At 39.8% G+C, this 20,577-nt stretch overlaps 1 protein-coding gene across 4 annotated transcripts in view; it reads right to left on the bottom strand.

Annotated features, from left to right (window-relative positions):
- LOC113544706 (seizure 6-like protein) overlaps window positions 1–20,577 on the bottom strand; it is a 70,255-nt gene that overhangs the window by 681 nt on the left and 48,997 nt on the right. For all 4 annotated transcript variants that reach the window (XM_034312496.2, XM_026943618.3, XM_034312494.2 and 1 more), the window contains 8 exons: window positions 18,207–18,345; window positions 17,706–17,902; window positions 6,668–6,862; window positions 4,841–5,032; window positions 4,551–4,745; window positions 4,422–4,457; window positions 4,042–4,156; window positions 81–180 (listed from right to left, as the gene is read on the bottom strand). In XM_034312496.2, the coding sequence (XP_034168387.1) occupies window positions 81–180; window positions 4,042–4,156; window positions 4,422–4,457; window positions 4,551–4,745; window positions 4,841–5,032; window positions 6,668–6,862; window positions 17,706–17,902; window positions 18,207–18,345 (1,169 nt within the window). The remainder of the gene's footprint in view (window positions 1–80; window positions 181–4,041; window positions 4,157–4,421; window positions 4,458–4,550; window positions 4,746–4,840; window positions 5,033–6,667; window positions 6,863–17,705; window positions 17,903–18,206; window positions 18,346–20,577) is intronic.

The following is a 20,577-nucleotide window of genomic DNA, read 5'->3' as shown; positions in this document are numbered from 1 at the left end:
ACAGACACCCACATTTAAACACTGTTTGCCATACTAGTCTTTTAGGTGTACCCTTTAAGAATGTTCTGTGTTATACTCACCCCTCCAGTCTCATATAAAGGATTGTCAAACTCAGTTTCCACAGTGATCTGTCTGTATGGGTGAGGGTACATAAGAGGCAAGCGCAGGTTTGAATGACACCTGGATAACGAGAGTGGGATATTATGTATTCAAACAGAAAGCCCAAACATTTGGTTTCATAACTGTGCATGCCAGCAACTTTTCAAATCACCTGGTCTTATTTCTCATATGCCAAGGCATTTACATTTATGGCATTTGGCAGACACCCTTATCCAGAGTGACTTGCAGAAGTGCTTTGAAGTCTCTATCAATAAATACATCCTGATTCTGGTTCACTAGGTCATGGACTAAGAGTACTATCAGTCTAAAACACTCTGTTGGGGAGGTAAGAAAAACACACAGCACAAGAATCTTGTTTAAAATAAAGTGCTAATTTAAGTACTCCATGAAGAGGTACGTCTTCAGTCATTGTTTGAAGACTGCCAGTGACTAAGATGTTCGGACATCTTGGGTAAGTTCATTCCACCACCTAGGTGCCAGAACAGAGCCTTGATGCAGGCCTTTCTTTTACCCTGAGAGATGGTGGGACCAGTCGAGCAGTGCTAGAGGTGCGTGGTGCAGTGCAGTCCTTTTTTTTTTGGCTTTATAGGCAAGCATCAGTGTTTTAAATTGGATGCAGACAGCAACAGGAAGCGAGTGGAGGGAGCAATTAGGAAGGCTGAAAACAAGCCATGCAGCTGCATTCTGGATCAGTCGCAGAGGTCAAATGGCGTGCAGAGGCAGACCTGCCAGGCGTGAGTTGCAGTAGTCCAGTCTTGAAATGACAAGGGACTGAACAAGCACCTGAGTGGTCTGTGTGAATCGAAATGGACAAATCCCTCTGATGTTGTAAAGGTGAAATTGGCATGAGTGTGTCAGATTAGCAATGTGAGAGGAAAAGGACAGTTGATTGCCCATGGTTACCCCAAGGTATGCAGTGACAGAAGGTGAGATCTGAGAGTTGTCCAGGAAGATCACAAGATCCTGACATGGGGATGAATTACCTGGGATTAACAGCAGTTCAGTTATGCCGGGATTAAGTTTCAGATGATGCCATCCATGATGAGATGTTTGCCAGACATTCTGAGATCTGGGCAGAAACATGAGTATCTGAAGGAGGAAAGGAGAAGATAAGTTGTGTGTCATCCGCATAACAGTGGTATGAAATCCCATGTGGGGATATGACCTCACCAAGAGATCAAGTATAGAGGGATAACAGACCAAGTACTGAGCCTCGTGGGACACCAGTGGAGAGTCTGCATATACAGTCAGGTCCATAAATATTGGGACAGTGACACAGTTTTGGTAATTTTGCCTCTGTACACCACCACAGTGGATTTGAAATGAAGCAGTCAAGATGTGACTGAAGCGTAGACTTTCAGCTTTAATTCAAGGGGTTTAACAAAAATATTGCATTAACCGTTTAGGAATTACAGCCATTTTTTACAGAGTTACTCCATTTTCACAGGCTCAAAAGTAATGGGACAATTGACTGATAAGCAGTTTCATGGCCAGCTGTGGCCTGTTTCCTCCTTATACCTTATACTTAGAATTTGCATTCGGTAACTGTTCATGGGAACTCTCAATATGCCATCCAAAGAGGTGTTGATGCAAGTGAAGGAGGCCATCATTAGGCTGAAAAACCAAAACAGACCTATCAGAGAGATAGCAGAAACTTTAGGAGGGCCAAATCAACAATTTGGTACATTCTTAAAAAGAAGGAATGCACTGGCGAGCTCAGCAACACCAAAAGGCCTGGGAGACCACAGAAAACAACTAAAGTGGACGATTGCAGAATTCTTTTCTTATTGAAGAACAACCCCTTCACAACATCTAGCCAAGACAGGAACACTCTGGAGGAGGTAGGCCTATCATTGTCAAAGTCTACAATCAAGAGCCACCTTCATGAATGTAAATACAGACGGTTTACCTCAAGATGCAAACCGCTGGTAACACTCAAGAACACAAAGGCCAGATTAGACTTTGCTAAAAAAAACTCTAAAAAGGCTGACCAGTTCTGATGCAAGATTAACTTGTACCAGAATGATGGGAAGAGAAAAGTATGGAGAAGGAAAGGAAGGGCTCATGATCCAAAGCATACCACATCATCCGTCAAACATGTGGAGGCAGTGTTATGGCATGGGCATGTTTGGCTACCAATGGAACTGGGTCACTGGGGTTTATTGATAATGTGACTGTTGATAGAAGTAGCAGGATGAATTCTGAAGTGTACAGAGCTATACTTTCTGCTCAGATTCAGTCAAATGCTGCAAAACTGATAGGACAGCGCTTCACAGTACAGATGGATAACAACCCAAAACATACTGTGAAAGCAGACCAAGAGCTTGGAAATTAAATGTTCTTAAATGGCCGAGTCAGTCACCTGACCTCAACCCAACTGAGCTGCTTTTCACTTACTGAAGACAAATATGAAGGCAGAATGACCCACAAACAAGCAGCAACTGAAGATGGCTGCAGTAAAGACCTGGCAAATCATCTCAAGGGAGGAAACTCAGCATTTGGTGATGTCCATGGGGTCCAGACTTCAGGTAGTCATTGACTGCAAAGGATTTACCTCCAAGTAATAAAAATAATCCTAATATTTATGATTATATTAGTTTGTCCCATTACTTTTGAGCCTGTGAAAATGGAGGAACTCTGTAAAAAATGGCTGTAATTCCTAAACGGTTAATGCAATATTTTTGTTAAACCCCTTGAATTAAAGCTGAAAGTCTACGCTTCAGTCACATCTTGACTGCTTCATTTCAAATCCACTGTGGTGGTGTACAGAGACAAAATTACCAAAACTGTGTCACTGTCCCAATATTTATGGACCTGACTGTAGCAGATGTGTATCCCCTCCATGTCACCTGATATGACCGACCCTCCGAGTATGAAGCAAACCACTATCATGCTGTGCCACAAATTCCAGCACCCATGAGAGTGGACAAGAATGTCTTGTGGTTGACTGTGTCAAATGCTGCTGAAAGGTTGAGGGGGAAGAGGACATTTTGGCTGATCTAGCGGCACGTAGCTTCTCAGTGACAGCCATAAGGGCAATTTCTGTGGAATGTGACGCTTTGAAGCTGGACTGGTTTGGACTTTGGAGGTTGTTCTGGGTGAGATAGAGAGGCAGTTGATTGTAGTCAGTGCGTTCAAGGATTTTGGAAAGAAAAGAGAGAAGTGATACCGGTCGGTAGTTGCTGATGCCTGAGGGATCCAGAGGGTTTTTTTTTTTAGGATGGGCATAACCCTTGCTCTCTTGGATGCAGTTGGTACATGACCAGATGTTATGGAGCCATTAATAATAGTAATGTTTTTCAATCTTCCCATCATAAAAAGTAGCAAAGTCTTTAGCAGTCAGAGAGGATGGACCCAGAGGAGCCGGTAGGTTAAAAAGTGACAAAAAGATGTTGTGGAGCTTGCGAGGATCTTGTGCAGATCTTCCAACGTTTCCTTTTAGAAGGCAATCTTAGCAGAAGTCACATCCGATGAACAGTGAGTGATAAGAGTGGTAAGAGACGAGATCCGTGTCGAGTTGTGATTTCTTCCACTTTCTCTGCTGTTCTTAATTCTCTCTGATTGTTTTGGAACACATCCGAGGAATAGGGCAAGAAACCTTCCTGGGTTTAGAAGATAGAGGGCAGAGAATGTCCTTGGATGCAGAAAGTGAGAAGAGGAAAGTGTATGTGTGGCTAACACCAGTGGTAGAGAGGAAAAGGAGTCAGGGTCTGGAAGGGATGATAGGGTGCAGGAAGCTATGGAGGAAGGGAAGATATAGTCGAGGTTTCGGCGAGTACCAACAAATTATACCAGTTAGTTTAATTGTAATTTATTTAATTTATTATAATAGTATTGACCAAAATTGTAATTTGACTTTAATTTATAATAAGGAAATAAGCAATTAGTATTCTATTCAAGCTTTTAAAGAAGTATGCTAACCTTCTGACATAGATATAGGTGCCTCCAAAAAAGACAGACAGTAACAGTACTAATATGAATATGGCCAGAGCCATGTTTCCCCAATCCAGCGATGACTCTGACGTAGCCTCTGCCACTAGAGGAGTATAATACATTAGTAAAAGATAAAAAAATACAGAAATACAACTCTTTAGGCCAAACAGAGAAATACGACAATGTTACACAATAATGACAGAAATAATGCACTTGTTCATGGAGTTGCATGGATCATAGTAGTGGTCATTTAAAACACATCTTCTTCTCTTCATTGATGTAAAGTTAAAAATAGGACTAAAATGAGTACTTGCACTGGTGGATCGCTAAATAACTATAAGTTGGAAGAACACAATAACAAGACCTACCTTCTAAAGCATGGTTGCCAGAGCATTCATGATTTGCTACAGTTGCAATTGAGAAAAAAATGTATCAATAAAATATTTACATATATTTGCATACAGCTACATATATTTATTATATATGACAAGCTTTACCTCTACACATGGGTAATGGTCCACTCCAAAAGGAGGGATTCCCCAGTATGCACTTGATTGTGATCTCACCGATGAGCTCATAACCCTGATAGCACATGAAGTTCAGGGACTCGCCCGGCAGATACAGTTGCTTAGACAGAATCTGATAGCCATTGTCAGGAAGGCCGGGATTCTCGCAGGACACTGACTCTTCCACTAGGATAAAGAGAAAGAACATGATCAAGATAGAATGTTTGAAGGAGAGATGTAAATCCTAACTGAATTTTCATAACTGAGTTATTGAAACTCACAGATACAACGTGGCAAGTGAGATGTCCATACTGGAGTTCCAGGTTCACGGCCATAGCAAGTTAAAATGGCACCACCCTGCAGTATGTAGCCTAGATTGCAGCTGTACTGAATGGTAGTTCCCACCAGCAGTTTGGGATCTGAGAGCGTCCGTACAGAGTGCTCAACGTGACCTGGGTCTGTACAGTACATAACTAGCAGAAAGAGGACAGACAGGACAGATGCAACATTCTCCATGCTCAGCAGATTTCACAAGCTTGCTTGAGTGCTACTTTTATCTCCAATCTGCAAGCACCCTTAATATTATAATTTTTTTTGGTGCTCATCTAAACTGCATGTCATTCTCAACAAGCAATACATTGGGATGTATCAAGAATGCATGATGTTATTTGAGAACTGAAGATGAGAAACTATATTTACAATATTACTCAAACAATTTCAAACACATCCTCAGAGCCGGCACCAGCGGAGTACTGAAGAGGGGGCATTTGAAACAAAAGGGGATGATAACGTAATGCAGAGTATTCCCAGCTAGAAAGACAATTTATTTGTCGGGCCGTAAACAAACATGTCACTACTACAACACAAAAATAAAAGCTACAGAGCAATGTACAGATGGGAAAGTATCGAATAATCTTACTACATAAAATAAAAAGCAAAATAGCCTAGACCTATTCGAAAACTCGACTCATCGATTGCCATGATAGGTATAAATACGCCGTAGACCACTAGATGTAAATACATCTTAGATACACCATTTCAGTAGTTTTACTGCAAATACAGACAAGTTACCATGACACCATCACCACCACAAGCAATTAATTGTGCCTGCTTTACTATAACACACACACTCATTGCAACCTGTTTAACAGGTGCATAATATATGAGTGATTTTGAGCAACGGGCATTGTCCAGAATGCTTGTTTGGAGCCCAGGACCAGAGGTAGGTTGTAGGTACTTTCTTTTTAATCCATTTCTGAATTTCCATGTTGAAATGATCTGACGCAATGCAATGTTGAATTTACGCAATGCACGTATGTTTATGCTTTTCGTGCCGCAGAAAGTTTAACATAACGTAACCTAGCCTAATGTGTGGGAGCACACTTCATTAGACAACCAATCGAAATGTGACTTTGTGTGAAAGACTGCCCTTAATTAAACTATTGTTATTTTAGCATAATATTCACACTAGAAACCCACTTGGCAAATGTGATTTTTTTAAAATAGTCTATTTCATCATTAAAATCCCTTTTCACATTCATCTTGACTAAGGGGGCGGGACAGTCCCGGTGAGGGGGGCATCACCCCCACACGCCCCCTTGTGGCGCCAGCCCTGCACATCTTACATTCTTATCATTCCCAACACACATCTCATTGTACAAAAGCAATTCCAGATAACCATTTGTCTTATGCACAACATCATCCTTGTCTTTCGTTTAAAAAAAATCTGTGGGGTTCAGGTTGGGTATTTGGCCTACCCATAGTGGTATGGGCATTAAATCACTGGCAACAATAATTCACTTTACTTCACTCTAATTTACTTTACTCTTTATGTTGAGAGAAAATAACAGACTGAAAAACGCATATTCTATTATCTAGATTCAGATCCACCTAGAACAGACGTATTGTTAGATCTCTTTTTCATGAACCAACAATGATACTACACACAGCTGGATAGGAAATAATGAAGCAGCCAACTGTCCAATAATTTTTGGGCCCCCGAACATGAATATAGTGGAATGTGATTCCTAAAATTAACTCAATATGGAAAAATAGTAAACTGGAATACTGTACTGTCAGAGTCTTATTATCACTGCTGCTAGACTCACTTTTCTCACAGAAGGGTGGCTGGGTGCTCCAGCTTAGGTCCAGCTGACAGATGAGGGTCTCTCTGCCCACCAGGTCATAGCCTGGGTCACACTGATAAGTGATACGTGTCCCTCGCACCAGTGCAGTGTGTGATGTTGTCTTCCAGCCATTCTGAATCTCAGGCAGGTCTGGGCATGAATCATTACGAGACACCTCTGATATAAAGATAAAAGAACAATTGGTTAGCCTAAGAATAATTATTAAAGAATTTTAGTGTTTGACACTGAAACTTCAAAATGTAGATTATTGCAAAATGGTTAAACCCTTCAGACAACCCTAAAAACAGAGGAACTAAATATTTTGCTTAATTTCATTCTAATTGATGAGGGGCAAACATGGTTTCATTATCATGGTTTCTCTATTTTTTTTTATTGTTTGTTTTTCCATGGCTCTGGTATAATCATGGAATTATTTCCAATAATAATGCTCTTACTATTATAACTTTAGGGGTTATTTAGGGTTATTATGAATTACAGTTTTACCATGGTTACTATACCATAGCACTCATTGCAAATTTTACCGTAGTATATAATAACCACTATTATAGCATTACCATTACATGTATTGTTGTGTATTTATAGTAAGCATACTAAATAATAATCAACACAACACAGATCACAGTAGATTATGAAGATTTATTAAAATTAATTATTAAAGAGTTAAATAAAAATTAAACGTGTCATTAAAATAAAAAAGAACATTGAAATGCTGCAAAGCAGTGGGGCCAAGACTGCAGTTCGGGTATACGCCACTGTATCTCTCCAGTTGACCTGCATATGAGACAGAAAAAGAGGAAAGTATAAAGAGAGAGAGGGAGTTATCAAGACAATTAAAAAATTGTGAAACATTGTACACAAAAATGTTGCTATACTCTCAAACTTTCAGAGTCTGTAGTCAGTTTACAGTCTTACAGATTCAGTGTCGTATAGGTTTCTCTGAGTAAGTTAGTTAGTTTGGACAGCTGCCTTCAGATCTTTTATATCACTTTTCTAGAATTTCCTTAAAGTTTACTCTGTAAGACAGTGTGACAGTCATGCAACAGACATACACAGACACATAATAAGCAATTAAACACAAGATGAATACATAAACAGGTTATCTGGTACATCAAGGTGTACCTTGCAGAAACAATAAAACAATACCTACGAAAATAGCATTGACAAGGTGATCAGTTGAGGTTAGTGATTTTGGTTTTGCACTCCCTTTGCAGCCATTTAAGTTGTCTCTTGGTAAGAACAGAAAACTAAGGAGGCTGAAGACAAGTTTTGCTGGTTGCTGATGGTTGCACCTTGGCAATCTAATGTGAATCACCTCTACACCATCTATTACAATCTGAAAGTTCATAAATCACACCAGCTATTGTGTGCTGACCACTAAACTAAAGCAACAGCAATTTAAAGTACAACAGCACTTTAAAAATTGTCATTTATAGGTTAGACATTTGTTTGAACTTGTATGGCCCAAACATACTTTTCTGTCACTACATCTGAACTTACCATCAACAGTATGCCCTAACTGCTCCTCTTCCAGCCTTCTTACTTGCTCCTCAAGTTGTCATGTAGAGTTGAAGGCCAATGTAGTTTGCACACTGTTTGGCTGAATTCTGAAATGACAGTATCATAGCCATTAAAATTTCTTTACATTAATACATTTAGGAAAGCCATTGTGTTTGTATCATTACGCTGACTTCAACCTCTTAAACCCTTGGCTAATAATTCACTTAATCATCTTAAAGCACATTATTCTATATAATATAATGTATATTATAAAATTATGAATTGTGCATCTCATTACTGTGCAATATAGTACTAAAATTTCATTAGAACTTAATTATATAGCTACAGTATGTTTTTTTTAATCTTCCCTGACTTCAGCTGCAGGGGCAGTGGTAGCTCAGATATTGGGCTATTGCTAGGAAGGTTATGAATTCAAATCCCAGTGCCGCTAAGCTGCCACTGCTGGGCCCTTGAGGAAGGCCCTTAACCCTCAACTGCTCAGTTGTATAAATGAGATAAATAAAAATTAAACAAAAAGTAAATCTGGATAAGAGCATCTGCCAAATGCTTGAAATGAAATGTACACTATATTACCAAAAGTATTCGGTCACCCATCCAAATGATCAGAAAGTGTCCTAATCACTTGGCCTGGCCACAGGTGTATAAAATCAAGCACTTAGGCATGCAGACTGTTTTTACAAACATTTGTGAAAGAATGGGCCGCTCTCAGGAGCTCAGTGAATTTCAGCGTGGAACTGTCATAGGATGCCACCTGTGCAACAAATCCAGTCGTGAAATTTCCTCGCTCCTAAATATTCCACAGTCAACTGTCAGCTTTATCATAACAAAATGGAAGAGCTTGGGAACAACAGCAACTCAGCCACGAAGTGGTAGGCCACGTAAACTGACGGAGAGGGGTCAGCGGATGCTGAAGCGCATAGTGCAAAGAGGTCAGCGACTTTCTTCACAGTCAATTGCTACAGAGCTCCAAACTTCATGTGACCTTCAGATTAGCCCAAGTACAGTACGCAGAGAGCTTCATGGAATGGGTTTCCATGGCTGAGTAGCTGCATCCAAGCCACACATCACCAAGTGCAATGCAAAGCGTCGGATGCAGTGGTGTAAAGCACGCCGCCACTGGACTCTAGAGCAGTGGAGACGCATTCTCTGGAGTGATGAATCACGCTTTTCCATCTGGCAATCTGATGGACGAGTCTGGGTTTGGAGGTTGCCAGGAGAACGGTACATTTCGGACTGCATTGTGCCGAGTGTGAAATTTGGTGGAGGAGGAATTATGGTGTGGGGTTGTTTTTCAGGAGTTGGGCTTGGCCCCTTAGTTCCAGTGAAAGGAACTTTGAATGCTTCAGGATACCAAAACATTTTGGACAATTCCATGCTCCAAACCTTGTGGGAACAGTTTGGAGCGGGCCCCTTCCTCTTCCAACATGACTGTCCACCAGTGCACAAAGCAAGGTCCATAAAGACATGGATGACAGAGTCTGGTGTGGATGAACTTGACTGGCCTGTACAGAGTCCTGACCTGAACCCGATAGAACACCTTTGGGATGAATTAGAGCGGAGACTGAGAGCCAGGCCTTCTCGACCAACATCAGTGTGTGACCTCACCAATGTGCTTTTGGAAGAATGGTCAAAAATTCCTATAAACACACTCCTCAACCTTGTGGACAGCCTTCCCAGAAGAGTTGAAGCTGTAATAGCTGCAAAAGGTGGACCGACATCATACTGAACCCTATGGGTTAGGAATGGGATGGCACTTAAGTTCATATGTGAGTCAAGGCAGGTGACCGAATACTTTTGGTAATATAGTGTATATGCATCTTCTAATGATGATTTGAAGATTTTATGTCTTTCCCCTCCTACATATCACATATAGAGAAAGAACATTATAGAATGACTATGCAGCCTTCATGCTAAAAGGGCTATTGTTATGTTCACTAGCTAACATCCTAGCTGATAAGCTACCAGCCTCAGAATGCATAAAATACTAGGAAAAATGTTCCTTACCTGATATTTCCGGTATTTATGGATGGAAGGAGCCTGGAGATTCCAAATTAATGGTCCAACTGCAAGTGAATTCTTTTAAACAATCATATCATCTGCATGATGATTTAACCATTTTCAGTGGCTCAAGAGAACACAGCTCTCTACCATACTCCAAAGAGTTTGCCAAACCAAACTGAAAACACATTCATACAATAGGTCATTACTGTATTCTGTTAAGAGAAATGGTTAAAAATTGTTAAATGTTCATAAACATATTGTTAACAGTCAAATCACAGCTTAATTTGTCCCCTACTACTCCACCCCAATTCCTGACAAAATAGGAGGAATTTGCCCCTAATTTGCTCTTCTCTGCAGGGCTTCTTTGTCTGTAAGCCCAAAGACTGACCCTGTCACATGGCTGATTTACATGTAGGTTGATTTAAATATGTCTGGCAATACAGATTTATGCTGGCCACACTTGGCCCATGTATGAATGCTACCAGTCCAGCTAACTGCACAAATTCAGTAATGGAGAGCATGGTATGACACTCAACCATGCTAGCGGCAGGTATACACAAGGCCCGCAGGTTGTAGATGGTGGGCAATGTGAAAAAAATCTTTGAGGTACCTGGCTAGGGACAAAAAGATTGTTGCTATACTGAGCATCAGAACAGTCTGTAGCTCCAAGGAGTGATGGAAAACAAGGCTAGCAAGCTAAAGAGCGATTTCCACTCAAGCTAGTAGCTCTAAAAAGGAGATGATAGTAGTCTAGTCCAGTAGCTGGTTAGAAAATTTTAAAACTCTTGAGGTGGAATGAGCACGGAGGAGGTCAGAGATATAACTTGTTTAAAAACAAGCATAAAAATCTTGCATTCGAATCTGTATTTGACTAGTATCCAGTGATGTGGGGCCAGGACAGGAGAGATGCTTTCCCTCTTTTTGGTGCCAGTCAGGACCTTGAATGACTGAGTCTTGTGTAGAGAGAACTACAATAATCAATGTGAGAAATAAAAGAATGACTAATAATGTCTAGATCTTTGAATGACAATGGTTCTAAGTTAGAAAAAGCTAACTCTCACAACCAAGTTTACCTGCTTGTTTTAGGTCAGAGTCAACAATGTCAACAAGATTTTACATAGCTTTTTATGTTAGTTGATAGAGATCCCAATTTGGCAGCTATAGATCTTGTAGCGAATGGATGACCAAATATAATAACTTCTGTCTTGTCATTATTTAAGAGAGTCAAACACAATTTGCAGAGAGACATTTTCACTGGGTTTCAATGGGAGATACAGTTGGCAAACATGGTAGGAAATATATTTATGAAAGATAGACCCAAGAGGAAGCATGTACAAAGGCCCAGGATGATTATCACCTCTGGAAGAAGAGAAATTTCTAATCCTTACAAAAAATGTCCTATCTTTGAAGTAAGAGGCAAACTATTTTAGAGCAGTCCCCTGGATGCCAACACCACATTTAAGCTGATCCAGAGGAGTGCTGAGGTCCAGTAAAATTAAAATAGCACAATTTCCAGAATCTTCAATTAAAAGTAGAACATTGGATACTTTGAGGAGGGCAGACTCTGTGCTATGGTGTGCTCTAAAACTGGACTGGAATTTCTCCAGAATATTATTTTGCTGAGTAAAGACAATTTGTCCTAAAATGTAGCTTAGATGTTGGTCTGAAGTTATTAAAAACAGATTAGTCTCGACTGGGCTTTTTGATAAGAGGCAGAACGATTGCATCTTTAAAACAAGACAGAATGGAGCCACTGGCTAAGTAGCTGTATATTATAAATAGAATACTAATGGCAACAATATGCAGCACATCTCTAAGAAGAAGTATGGGGGCTACATCCAAGGGACAAGTAGAAGGCCTCATGTGTAAGATCTGTCAGATAAGCCAATGACACAGGCTCAAACTGTTCTAGTATGGCAGAACAAATAGATAAATAAATAGATTATGCACTGGCAATAAATAATTTTTTTAATAAGAATTCTTTGCACGTTTCAGCAGTAGCTTCTGGAATGTTTGTAACAGCAGGGTTCAGTGCTGCATGTATTGTTTTGAATAAAACTTTGGGACTATGGGATTTTTTTTTAAATGATGTCAGAAAAGTATTGTGTCCTAGCTGTTTTTACAGAGCTCTGATAGGTAGCCAAACAGGATCTAGTAAGGCAGGTGCCCCAGGCCTCCACAGGACTTCCCCCTTCAAATCACCTGCAAAAGCCTATGGAGCGGTGCTGGATATAATAAAAAAATGCTGGTAAGATTTTCCATTGCCTGGTCGCACTGACCTCATTGAGCACCACACTGAGACTGCCCAGCCCAGCTTTGTGCAACTAGCTGCATACTATGTGCAACTAGCTGCATAGCAGCAACTAGCTGCATAAAAGAAAACTGGTTCATGGAAAAGGACAAATTGCTGGATATGGGAGTGATAGAGGAATCACATAATAGCCCTATTCCGCACAAAATGGGACAGGGAGTTCTGATTCTGCATGGTTTTCTACAGATTGAGTGCGAATTTGAAATTGGATGTGTACCAAATGCTGCTGAATAAGGTTGGTTGCAGCTTGTTTTTTATTCAACACTGGCTATAAAAGGTCTCTTGTATCCAAATAAAAAAAATCTGTTTTCTCCACCCATTTGTTTTAGACCAATTTGTCATCCTTCTGGGCTTTGGGCATTTTGGGGTGTCAGCTTATGCTTCAAATTTCAACGGCTCATGCACCAAGTTCTATGACCCCACTGTGCATAAGAGATGGCCTATTTAAATGGCATAATCATTTACAGTAATTATTGGCAGCAGCACATTCAGCATAGGCTGTATTCAGAGTTGAGTTACATATGTGTAGTGAATGCTGAAATTGCATACATCGGTGCAAACTCTGTTATGCAGGCAGGGTGGAGTTTGCCTAAAACAGAGGAGTTACGTGTCATTCTGACCTCTCCCCTTTGCTGTTAGAGTAACCTCCACTCTTTTGCGAAGGCTTTTCACTAGATTTTGGCTGTGGGGACGAACCTTGGCAAACCATGAATTCATGGACGTTGCTTTGTACACAGGGACACTGTAATGCTAGAACATGTTTGGGCCGGCCTCTTGGTTCCAGTGAAGGGAAATTGTAATGCTAATACAAAAACATCCTATACAGTTGTGTGCTTCCAACTTTGTCGCAACAGTTTGGGGAAGGCCCACATATGGGTGTAATGGTCAAGTGTCCACAAATGTTTGAGAATCCTTTGAGGATTGTTAATGCACTGAAAAAGTATGGAAAAGTATGGAACACCATATGCTAAATGCTGTAAAAATGTATTAAATACACAAAATAAATACACTGCAGGTACCATGCATTCACAGATAGGGGGTGCACCTTCATTAAATTACTTTTACAGCAACAGGAAGTACATAAGACAAGTATACGTCACCTCCGCAAACTATCAAAAGGTTTTTTGTTCACTCTCCCTGGGTCCACAGGCAACCAGGATGAACCATAAAAAGAGAGACACTCTCTCTCTTGGGCTGTGTGATCTGGCTGGCTGAGGCCTATTTTTCTCTCATCTGAGGTCGTATTGAGAGAATGCTTACCTCCCCAATGACATAAAATCAACCAATGCTATCCAGCAGTATCATACATGTTTTTGTCTTGCTTTTTTCATGCAAGTTTACTTTTCACTTTTAACAGTAAGCGAAACAACTGCTTTCAACATTGGTGGATGGCCAGACCTCTGCGAGTTATGAGGCTGACTGAACTTTGCCAGGAAGTAAATCTACGGATAGATCAACCTGCAAAATGCACATGAAAATTCCAGCGCTCTTTTACACTTATTATTGTCATACTGTACGAGATGATCTCAATAAGAAAACAGACTGTGTGATAGCATGTTTTCTTCATGTCAGATTAAACGATAGCTACTATGTTGTGCCTTATTCGGTGTGCAGGGATGCAGTACAGGTATAGCTCTTCAACTGGAAAGCATAAAAATTTGTTTCACATTGTGACAATCGTAAATAAACTCTATGAACAGAGCATTTGCAAGATAATTAGCTAACTACACACCTGGAAGCCGTAATTCATCCTCTGTTTCTTTCCATGTAGTGTCTGTTTTTGTCCTCTCATGATATAACTGTGACGAGACATTATGGAGACATTCTGTCTGCTGCCGCAATTCAACAACCTGCTCTTCTTTTAAATCCAATAAATTTTGTTAGTGTTTCACCATTGCCATTACCTGTTTGTATCCGTCCCATGGGTTCTGTGTAATCATATGCCATCCACCTATTGGTAGATTTTAGACGAGTGGCATAGCAGTTCTCACACTCTGGGATTTTAAGCAAAATTTTTTGACACTGCCTGGACTTTGTCATTGGCTATCTTGGGTCGCAGCTGCACTACATTGTCCGCCGTTGAGTGTTATACAATCTAAGATCACCAATCTCAACTCCCAACCAAATAATTATACTTTATGATGTGCTACTGTGCCTGTGACAGCAAAAGTGGGCCAACTATCGTACAGTGCAAAGCCGACTTAAGGCTGTTCATCTGGTCAGGAAAACATAGTGTTTGCTATTGTTTCTTTCTAAGTTTTACTTTGAGTAATTTTGAGTTGAGTAATTTGAAGCAGGATTCTTTTAAACAAAGGGTCACAAACACGGTCACTCGGCTTATATCCAGGACTCCACTGTTATTCCTATTAAAGTTATCATGTTTTGGAACTTATTTTGTCATTGGAAATATTTTTATATTTTTCTCTTTCCCACGTGCACACCCACCCACACAATCCTTTCCTCTCACACACATGTGCGACCCTTCTTTATCTGTTCCTATTTAGAGTTGGTTACTGTTCATTTGTGTTTATTTTTTTTCTATGTATTTCAATAAATGCTATATTACTGAACCTCTTATTGCATTGTTGGGGTTATTACTGATACTGCAAGAAGCCAGATTATTCAGAACTAAGCCTTCAGAAACCAAGTAATTGATTATTATTGTTTTCAATTAAAACTAGATTTTAATAATTTTGACTTACATAATGGTTGGTAATTTTGATCTCTAATTAAAATTCTAAACTTCCAAAAGGGGATATTCTATGAGACTGATTAACTAAAGAGACTGATATATTGAGACAGACATTTTATGAGATTAATAAAAGTTTACAGTAAAGCACCTATACTGCTGGTATGTACCTTGCATTTCCAGTGTTTCTGTATAAACAATATAAACCAATTTCCCCTACAACTCTTTTAATTAATTAATAGTATTGTTGAGTTTTTTCCCACCTGGAGGACATCATAGGAGCCAGCATCTTAATCATAAACACTACTTATCTTGAGAAGCAGATTTAAGTTTGCATTATCATAAAGTGAGCCATAAGTGTAGCAGACGAATGCTTGGTCAGCTTATGCTTCAAACCATTTTCTGTATAAGAGTTTGTATTAAATTAACAAAAACATTATTTATTAATCTGATTATTAACTTAAGAATAATGAGGGTGTAAATTATATATAGCAACATATTGGCAATATACTACATTTATCCACACTTTATCCAGAGCAACTTACATTCATCTCAATTATACAACTGAGCAGTTGCGGTTTAAGGGCCTTGCTGAAGGGCCCAGCAGTGGTAGCTTGGCGGTGCTGGGATTTGAACTCACATCCTTCCAATCAGAAGTCCAACGTCTATTGGACATCATATTAGGCTTTTGTTTTTCCTTTACTATAATTTCCTTCTTCACTCTGCATTTTCTATCCCTGACTTTTTCTGATTTAAAGCCAAATACTTGTGTTTAAAGTCAGTGGTCTAGATGCTACTGAAACCTCCCATCTCTGATGTTTCTATCAAAGATCAATTGGGTAACGTTGCAGGTTACATATGTTACATAATCTAGAAAATTTACTTATTAATTTACCATATTAATAAGACAGCAGCAACTGCAGCTTGTCCACAACCCAAGACTCAAACGGAAGCGAGAGAGTTCCTGGGGCTGGTGGGATATTATTGTAGATTTGTGTCTAATTATTTGCAATAGGCTCAGCAAAGCTAAATGTGAGCAGGATAAGAGGCGAGTGAGCTGACAGGCCGCACTTTTGTTTGCATCGTTTTAAGTTACTGCCTGCTGACCATGCCAAAAGGCATAAGCACCAATCAATAAAAGCTTACATGCACACATACATTGAGTCTGTTGTGTTGCCTGAGCATCATGCTGCCAAGATTGTTACATGCACATGTGCTTTTCACTACTTGTTAGTGGATGCCTTGTTAGTCCACTCCATTTCTTTTTATTTTTTTGCTATACACCTGGAGAACTTATAAATAATATTTTGTGGAATATAGATGCATTAAATCCCTTTTCCTGATGGCAGGTGTGTGTGTGGTATGTGCACTCACTATGTATAAGAGTTGGAGGGAATGTTACAGGGACTCGAAACAGCTCTTTGTTTAATATTTACTAAAAAAAGTAATTTCTAGGAAAACAATCAACACTGTGGTGATGTGATGCAGCCCAATGTGAAGCAGTGTCACTATTACCAACTCAAGGTTGATATTGTTATTGTAACATTGTTTCCAGTAACAGCAAAGTCCAGGGTTTAATATCCCTTATATCACAAATGTTTGCCAGATATTCCAATTTTTAATTTATTACATAATGATATGTCATATTTTTTAACTGATTAATAGTTAAATTTTAATGTTCTAGAACATCTGTGAGACAAGTTAGACCCTGTTATCACTTACATTATGGCAGCTAGAAACAGGTGTTCCCTCATCATTTTTTCTCTCTCAAGTTAATAAGACAAAAAAAAAACGCAGATGGTCATGTTACAGACAATCCAGAAAACAAATTCTTCTTGAAGACTCCTGTTGCAGAACACCTATGGACTGTTACAAAGTGCTGACACCCCAGACTCCTTCCATAAATGATAAATAAGGGTCTCTTTATAGAAAGTTTCATCATATCAATGATAATACATTTTTCTTTGTGTATTGACAGAGTGTGTATTGATTATCTACTAAACATCAACAATTACAAACTGTTGATATATGGTTTAGAATAAACAGTATGGCAGAGCAGGCTGGATGATCACATTCACCTGATAGTCTTGTTGATAGTCTACAGATGTTTTTAGTTAGTTGAGAGTCTGCAGTGGGATATCCAAAAAAAAAATGTTTACCAATTTTTTTTAACAAGTGCAACTTAACAAACATAACATAAGAAGCATAATTCTTAATTGCTGTGTGAATTTTAGCTCATACTCTCTTACACCTCCCAATTCACTCAGATTAGTGCTGTAAATCAGTGGTTTCCATAGTATACTTGCCCTGCACATTAGTGTTTTTCCCACTCAAAGCCTCAGGAAGGGTCTGTAATTAACTGCCTAATTAGCTGCTTATTGGATCAGCTTTGTGAGCTCAAAAGAGGCAACAAAATCCAGCACAGGGGTACTCCAGGCCCAGGGCTGGGAATAGCTGCTTTTAAATATTTGACCTCTTACCCACATAGTTGATGATGAAACCCTCTCCCTTGCCAAAGACCAGGCCAGCTGGGACAGAATGGAAGGTTATGGTAAGATCAGGAGTAGAGGAGGTAAGCTTGAACGGAGTGTTTCCTCCCACATATTGGCCCAAGATGCGTGTGGTGACCTCATCACCATCCAGAATGGTCAGCATATCACTGTCACTAAGGTTCAGACTGGAAAGAGAGAATGTGAGACAGACAGAGATATTTAAGCAGCCTACTATTGCCAACAATCCTTAAATAGAATAAATTTCTAAGATAACTTGATGTTACAGATTTACTACATTTAACCCAGCTTCTTTGTTCCATATATCTTCTAAGTATATCCCTACATCAAAGTACTTCCCTTTCTTAAAAGGTAAAGACTATTTAGAGAGCTGGAACTATTAACTATACAAGGAACTGTACAGGAAAATTTTTTCTGAAAATGTATGTATATTAATGTTAATGTTTCACAGCGATGAGAAAATGAACCCACAGCTGCACATCCAGCAGGATACGCTTATCCTCACCGACATGAATCCTCCAGCTGCAGTCCTCACCTTCACCGTACCATTCAGGCCAGTTCGGGGACAAAATCAAGCCACTGGGTCCAGACAGGTCTCCCCCACATAAAGCTGCACATATAACACACATCAATTAATAACTCATCAGTTTCCTGTTGGATTGCTCTATGCTCTCGCTGTTTCTCTGGAAATTCAGTCAGTGTATTTGTGGGAGGTAACTGATGCCAGCAAAAAAGAAGGCCAAAACAAGCAGCTGTGTTTCCACCTCTTCAGAAGCAACTGTAGTTAGATCTTTTCAAATATATACATTTTGGGTTGTATTCAGAGTTAGTAACACATATTCCTCATATTCTGAGTCAGGTACACAGGTACGCAAGTTGATTTTCTGTGCAGCCTGCTCGGATTACTAAAAATACCTGTATGTAGTTTATGCTGCCAAGGTTGCTTGACTTTTCTTGAGTAAAGGTGTCTGAGATGGGTTATTAAATATCATCTAGACCACTGACTTTAAACACAAGCACCTTTAAGTCCAAAAAAAAATCAGAGGATAAAAGCAGACTGAAGAAGTACATTTTTTTCTTTGCTGTCAAATGATATATGATAAAGCCTGAAACAAAAGACGATGTCTGAATATGAATGACAAGATTGCAAGCATTCAAAAAAACATTAAATAAGAGTCTAGTAAACTTTATTAGGAACATCTGCAGATGTACACCTGCAGATTCATGCAATTATCTAATCAGCCAAACAAACACACTAAATCCACTCCTGAAGTTTGATTAATTCTAACAACCCCCTAACAGTCTAACAGGGCACACCTGGGCAACAAGAAACACCTGTCAGTCACATGTTCCAATGATCACTTGAAAAATGGGTGGGTTATAACAAATGATGAAATGTTCTAAGTTGTTTAAGACATCTAGATATAAAAATCAGGAAATAACACTGACCATAATATGCAAAAGAATCAGTGTGCTACCCTCAGCACTTGTGTGTAGGACATCAAATTGGAATGCCAGTCCTTGAAAGGCAACTCCAAAAAAAAAAAAAAAAAAAACTGTGTCCAGGAGTAATGGTGACATGAAAATGTGCATTTCCTCAGTTTGCCCCAATGACCCATTATGTGACAGCAAACATAAGAAACACACATACATGTGTAACAGGAGGGCTTTAATGAAACAAACAAATACCACTGTCCTTCTTCTAAGTAGTATGTGGAGTAGAAACCTTTGTTCTGTCCATGGGGTCTACCCTTTTGATTGTGTCTCTGTCCCAAATAAAATAAATTTCTTGGAACAGATGGGGTTGCGAGGCCCTGACCTGAAGGCAGGGCTAGTGGAAAAGTTGAAATTTATACCCCTGCAGCTTAGTCAGCACCCGACTGATCTGATGCAGTCACTGGCAAAATCAGCAGCCCTTGTCCTTTATGGATAGGCTCTGCAGGGCTCTCTAGTGGTGGGGGCATTTTTTGATGGCCAAACCATTGTCTCTTTCTCTGTCATAGGTCCCAGCGAATGATAGCTATGGACTGAAGTGACTGCTCCAATGCAAGCAGTAAAATTGTTAGTGAACTGCCTGCATGTGCCCAACTCAAGGAAATGTTTTAAGACCTCATCTGAATTCAATTCAATTCAATTCATTTTTATTTGTATAGCGCTTTTAACAATGGACATTGTCACAAAGCAGCTTCACAGAACTAAATGGATTCACCAAAAAAAAAAAAGATATATTGTAAATATGTGAATCTATCCCTGTGAATTTATCCCTAATGAGCAAGCCAGCGGTGATGGTGGCAAAGAAAAACTCCCTGAGATGATATGAGGAAGAAACCTTGAGAGGAACCAGGCTCAAAAGGGAACCCATTGTCATCTGGGTGTGATGGATAGTGGAATTATAAATAAATCCCTTCTATTACTGTGTACTATATGGACAAATAGTGCAATTGTGCAACCAATAAATTCATCACAGTTTTTGCAAGAAGTCCGGTTGTTTAAAATTTATCCACTGTCCACCGATGGAGTCCTGAGTACGAAGGTGCTCGTGGCAACCGCAGCCCCAAAGCCACTACAGCAATCGCAGTCCCAAGCCATTACAGTACAGCTCCCAATATGTGATCCCCAAGCCATCTCCACAGCCCCCAGGTGGGACTATCCCCAGCAAACCAAACGGTTCTTCAGACCGTCCATATGGGGCCGCCCCCAGCAGCAGCGAGCGAACTCAACCCATGAAAACTCCAACCAGAAGTAGGGCATCAGGATGGGTCAAGCAGTGAGGAGGAGCAGAAGGTGCATCAGGATGGGTCAGGCAGCTAGGAGGAGCAGAAGGGGTCAGGATCACTAGCAT

The sequence above is a fragment of the Pangasianodon hypophthalmus genome, chromosome 17 (assembly GCF_027358585.1).
Source record: "Pangasianodon hypophthalmus isolate fPanHyp1 chromosome 17, fPanHyp1.pri, whole genome shotgun sequence".
Classification (NCBI taxonomy): Eukaryota; Metazoa; Chordata; class Actinopteri; order Siluriformes; family Pangasiidae; genus Pangasianodon; species Pangasianodon hypophthalmus.
The sequence above is the reverse complement of the archived record's forward strand: the minus strand, read 5'-3'. Positions and strand labels throughout refer to the sequence as shown.